Source organism: Corapipo altera, unplaced genomic scaffold, assembly GCF_003945725.1.
Source record: "Corapipo altera isolate COAL_440 unplaced genomic scaffold, ASM394572v1 60181, whole genome shotgun sequence".
NCBI lineage: Eukaryota > Metazoa > Chordata > Aves > Passeriformes > Pipridae > Corapipo > Corapipo altera.
In genome coordinates, this window is record NW_020886490.1 from 620 (window position 1) to 6,175 (window position 5,556).

General features: G+C 66.8%; 2 protein-coding genes across 2 annotated transcripts; both read left to right on the top strand.

The window, feature by feature from the left end:
• Positions 1 to 908: 908 nt before the first annotated feature.
• Positions 909 to 2,180, top strand: LOC113941223 (telethonin-like). The gene is made up of 2 exons (XM_027632383.1): positions 909 to 1,054; positions 1,805 to 2,180. Exons 1-2 carry the CDS (start codon positions 909 to 911, stop codon positions 2,058 to 2,060), a joined length of 402 nt encoding a protein of 133 aa, XP_027488184.1. The 3' UTR covers positions 2,061 to 2,180.
• Positions 2,181 to 3,677: 1,497 nt separating this feature from the next.
• Positions 3,678 to 5,551, top strand: PNMT (phenylethanolamine N-methyltransferase; the record flags this gene model as incomplete). The annotated part of the gene is made up of 3 exons (XM_027632382.1): positions 3,678 to 3,831; positions 4,029 to 4,236; positions 5,368 to 5,551. Coding segments are annotated over exons 1-3 (546 nt in total), but the record flags the coding sequence as incomplete, so codon positions are not given.
• Positions 5,552 to 5,556: the final 5 nt, after the last annotated feature.

The window sequence follows — 5,556 nt, forward strand, 5'->3', positions numbered from 1 at the left end:
CCCCCCCCCCCCGGGGCTCTCTGCACTCCCTCCCCCTTCCCCATGGCCTGGGGATCTGCCCCTGACCCCCCCCAAATCTGTGAGGGGGGAATTAAAGCCTTGCACTGTTTGCAGCTCCTCGTGCCCCTCGTGCCCTTTGTCACCCGCAGGGATCGAAGCCCAGGAATGGGGTCACCCCAAAGCCCCCCCCCGGCCCCCGGGCACAAAGGGTGGGGTCTCCAGGCTCCTCTGGCTGTGGGTGGTGGCAGTGGCTGTGGGTGTCCCTGCTCCTGGGTGTCACTGTCCCCCACCCCGCAGTGGCACCGGCAGCTCCGTGGACGAGGAGCCTCCACGTCTGCACTGGGTGCCCCCCGTGCCCCCCAACCCTCGGTGCTTCCCTAGGGTGGGACCCCCACGGCTGGGGGGTGTCTGGGAGGGGGCTGGAGCCCCATGTCCCCCCCTTGTCACCAGCCCCGTGCCTCTGAGCCCTGGGCCGCTGGCACCTGGCAGGCACCCATCTGTTAGCCCTATAAACAGCCTGTTTGGGGGGCCCTGCAGCCAGAACCCCCCCCTTGTCCTGAGGGAGGGCCCCCGATGTCCCTCTGGTGGCACAGGGTGGCAGTGGCACCACATTGGCAGTGGCACCCCCGTGTCCATCGACCCCCTCCGGGGTCCCGGGGGCAGGGAAAGGCCGGACGTGCCCTGGGTGGGGGCCAGGGGGGGTCCCGCCGGTGCCATCACGTTGCTGGCAGTAGGGGGGGTACACGCCCGTGGGTGGCACACGCAGGGGTGACACGTGTCAGCAGTGCCACCCCCCCAAAACCCCCTCCTTGGCACCGTCCCGTGCCCGCCGTGCCAGAGACACGTCCCAAAATAGCCCGAGCGGGGCCATAAAAGCAGAGCGGGCGCAGGGGGGGGGCACTGGCACCATGGTGGGCCCCGGCGTGGTGGGGGGCTGCGGCGGGGGGCTCTCAGCCCGCCTGGGCTGCTCCGTCAGCGAGCGGGACGTGGGCAGGGGAGAGACCTTCAGCGCCGAGTGGCTGGACCTGGAGCTCAGCACCCGGCCCGAGGAGCGGTGAGGGGCACGGCCAGGGGGGTACAGGGGGGCACGGGGGTGCTGGGGGCGAGGGACACCAAGGGACACGGGGTTTTCGTGGGGTGTTGGGGTTGTGGGGGGCTCCAAGGGTCCCGGAATGTGGGGTTTCTGTGGTGTCCTGGGGTCGTGGGGGGCTCCAAGGGTCCCAAATGAGGTCTTGGGGTTGTGGGCAGCTCCAGGGGTCATGATGGGGGCTTTGAGGGTTCCACGGGGCCCCAAAATATGGGGTTTCCGTGGGATCTGGGGACTGTGGGGGGCTCCATGGGGTTCCACAGGGTCTTGGGGTTGTGGGCGGCTCAGGGGTCCTGATGGGACTTTGAGGGGCTCCAAGGGTCTCAAACTATGGGGTTTCCATGGGTTCCTAGGGCTGTGGGAGACTCCAGGGGTCCCAAAGTGGGATGTTTCCATAGGGTTTGGGGGCTCCAAGGACCCTGATGGGGCCATGGGGTGGTGCAGGACAGGGGTTATCCTGGGGTCACTGCGGGATGGGGTGGGAGAAGGGGGTCTCCAGGGGTCCTGGTGGGATGGAGTGGGACATGGGGGTCTCTGGGGGTCCCTTCTGGACAGGATGGGACACAGGAGGCTCCAGGGGCTCCCATGAGGTGGTGCAGGACATGGTGAGGGTCTCCCAGTGGGATGGGGTAACCCCTAACAGGCAAAAGCAGGACAGAGGGGTCCCCGCGGGGCTCTGGGTCCCTGTGCTCACCCTCACAAACGCCCCGTGCCCAGGTGGTGCCGGCGGGAGGTGGACACGGCGCGCCGGGAGTCGCTGGAGCAGCGCGGGGCCGTGCGGGTCCTGCAGCAGCGCTCGCCCTGGGGGCTGCTCCGGGTGGGGGTCCTGGGGCAACCCCTGGCCCAGCACCTCCTGCCCTACGCCCGCACCTTCCCCGTGCCCCTCTTCGCCCCCCCAGACCTCCGCGGAGCCAAGGGGGGGCTCCCCCGGACCCTCTCCCGCTCCCTCTCCCACGAAGCCCAGCGGGGCTGAGCGGGGACGGGGGACGAGGGGTGGGGTCGGGGTTGGGGGGGCACGAGGCTGATTTTGGGGGGCTGGGGGGACCCAGAGACCTGGGTCTGCTCAGCCACCCCGAAGAGGCAGCGCAGGAGGGAGGGGGCAGGTGGGGGTGGGCTCCCCTGCTCCTGGGAGCCCACCCCGCTGAGGGTGCGGTGGGGGCCGGTCGGGATCGGGTCCCTGCGGGTCGGGGGCCTCCCGCGCTTCGGGGGGCTCCCGGCAGCACCGGCGTGACTCAGTTTCCCTGGCAAAGAGACGGGAATGTGAAGATGAGGAGCGCTGAGACCTGCCCGGGGCCGAGGGGGGGCCCTGGGGGGGCTGCCGGGGGGGGCGGGGGGGGGGGCTGGGGCTGTACAAACGATGGTCTTTGTACGGCAATAAAAGGCTCACGCTGTGCAGGAGGTGTCTTTGGGGGGGGAGTTTGGAAGGGGGGGGCGAGGCTTAGGGGGAGGGACCTTCTGTGGGATGTGGGACACTGAGGCACAGCAGCTGCAGGGACACGGGTGCCCTGCAGGGTTTGGGGGGGCGGATTTTGGGGGGAGGGGGGGCCTTTGTGCTTATATAACCCCCCCTTGTCGCCTGCCCTGGTGCCAGGATCCAGGATGGCCCCCGGTGCCCAGATTAGCTGTTCCTGTCCGGATCCCACTGTCCCTGGGCCCCTGCCAGGCCCTGTGCCCTCCCTGTGCCCGGCCCGGCTCCATCCCGGCCCCGTTCCTGGCCTTTCCTACCAGGAGCCACCTGTTCCTTCCCCTTCACCCACCTACAGCTCCGGCACAGACAGGATTTGGGGTCTTCAAACCCCCCCCCAGCCCCACAAGTGGGTCTTGCACTGCTCCTTGTCCCAGAGTGCTGGGAGCACTGGGAGCACTGGGATCTGGCAGAGATGGTGCAGCTCCTGCCAGGGCTGGGCTGGGGTCCAGCACACTCGGCTCACTGGTGATGGTGAGCTCAGATAGGCCCCATCCCAATCCCTTCCCATCCCAAGCCCCACTTCATGCCAATCCCTTTTCCATCTCCATCATCCTTTTTCCATCCCCATCCCTTTCCAATCCCTTCCTATCTCCATTCCAACCCCTATTCCATTTCCCCCACCCCAACCCTCATCTCATTCCAAACCCTTCCCACCCTCATCCCCATCCCATTCGACCCCAATCCCTCCACGTTGCCATCCCCATCTCACACCATTCCCATCCCCTTCCCAGTCACATTCCTCCCCCCACCCCAAACCCTTTCCATCCTTATCCCCATCCCAATCCCTCCCCATTCCCATCCTATGGGACACTCATGAGCATTCCCAGCCCTGGGGCAGCGCAGGGCTGGTCACAGTGTCCCAGACACAGGGACTGGGACAGGATTCCTGGATCCCTCAGCCCGGGAAGGGCAGTGGAGCATTATCAGCTCCGGGATGGCTCCGGGGCTCCGGCGCTAACCCAGTTACCGGGGATGGATGGACGGCTGGGAGCCGGGATGGATGATGGATGGAGGGACGGGGGGCTGGATGGATGGGGCCGTCACGGCTCCCCGTCGCCCCCCCCGGGCCCGGACAGGGATAAAAGGCGATTCCCGGGCGCGGGAGCCGCAGCCCCCCCCGCCATGAGCAGCCTGGCCGAGCTCCGCGAGGGCTACGAGCGCTTCGACCCCCGCGCGTACCTGCGCAACAACTACCTCCCCCCCCGCGCCGACTTCTCCTCCGAGGAGTTCGTGGTGCCCTGGAAGCTGCGATGCCTCGCCAACACCTTTGCCAGCGGTGAGAGGAGGCTCGGGGACCCCCCCCAAAGCCCCGCAGCGGGGTGGGGAAACTGAGGCACGGGGCACCTTCGGTACCCACCGCGCCCACCCCTCACCCTGGGGGCAGCTCCCATCGCCCGCCCGGGTTTTCCCGGTCCCCCGGGTGGGTGTGGGACCCTTCCCTCCTCCATGTTGTGTCCCCTCCCCCCTGCCCAGGTGAGATCCGGGGCCAGACCCTGATCGATGTGGGCTCAGGCCCCACCATCTACCAACTGCTGAGCGCCTGCGACCACTTCGAGGAGATCGTGGCCACCGACTACCTGGCGGTGAACAGGGAGGAGCTGGGCCGGTGGGTGCGGGGGGACCCCGGAGCCTTCGACTGGAGCCCCTTCATCCAGCACGTCTGCAAGATCGAGGGCCGCGGGTAGGGGGGCGTGGGGGGCACCTGGGGGAGGTTGGGGGGGGTACAGGGGGAGAGGGGTGGTGTTGGGGTGGTCCCTGCCAGATCCTGTGCCCAAGGCCCCCCAGGATCACAGCCCCACATCCCTGTAGACACTGGGGTGATCCCTGTGGGATTCTGTCCCCAAATCCCATGAGATCACGGCCCCATGCTCCTGCAGATGCTGGGATGATCCCTGAGGGATTCTATCCCCAAATCCCACGGGATCACAGCCCCATGCTCCTGCAGATGCTGGGATGGTCCCCGAGGAATCATGTCCCCAAATCCCAGGTGATCACAGCCTCCCCCCTTCGACCCCTGTGAATGCTGGGGTGATCCCTGCAAGATCCCTGCTCCACATATCCATGGGATTCTGTCCCCACAACCCTGTGCATTCCTGATCAATCCCCACCCAATTCCCTCCCATCACTTGGCTGCTGGGTTGATCCCCAGGGGATCCTGTCCCTGCGGGTGCTGGGTCCACCCCTGCAAGATCCCATTCCCAGGTCCTCAGGGGTTATGGATTGATCCTACCCCCACATCCTTGCACGATCCCACTCCCACGTCCCTGCAGGATCCTGTCCCTGCATCCCTGTGTGTTGGATTGATCCCATCCCCATATCCCTGTGGGTTCTGGGTTCATCCCATCCCCATATCCCGGTGTGTGCTGGGTTCATTCCCTTCCCACATCCCTGCAGGATCCCATCCCCACATCCCTGTGTGTGCTGGGTTCATTCCCTTCCCACATCCCTGCAGGATCCCATCCCCACATCCTGGTGGGTTCTGGGTTCATCCCATCCCCATGTCCCTGTGGTTTCTGGGTTCATCCCATCCCCACTTCCCTGTGGTTTCTGGGTTCATTCCATCCCCATATCCCTGTGGGTTCTGGATTGATCCCATCCCCATATCCCTGTGGGTTCTGGACTGATCCCATCCCCACACCCCAGTGTGTGCTGGGTTCATTCTGTTCCCACATCCCTGCAGGATCCCATCCCCACATCCTGCTGGGTTCTGGGTCGATCCCATCCCCACATCCCTGTGCTCTCCCCTCAATCACTCCCACACACACCCCTCCTCACTCCCCCCTTCCCGCCGTTCCCCCCCCACACCCCTCAGGGAGCCGTGGCAGGACAAGGAGCGCCGGCTGCGGGATCGCCTCCGCCGGATCCTGCCCATCGACGTGCACCGCCCGCACCCTCTGGGAGCCCCCCTGGACCCGCCGGCCGACGCTCTGCTCTCGGCCTTCTGCCTGGAGGCCGTGAGCCCCGACCGCGCCGCCTTCGCGCGGGCGCTGCTGCACGTGGG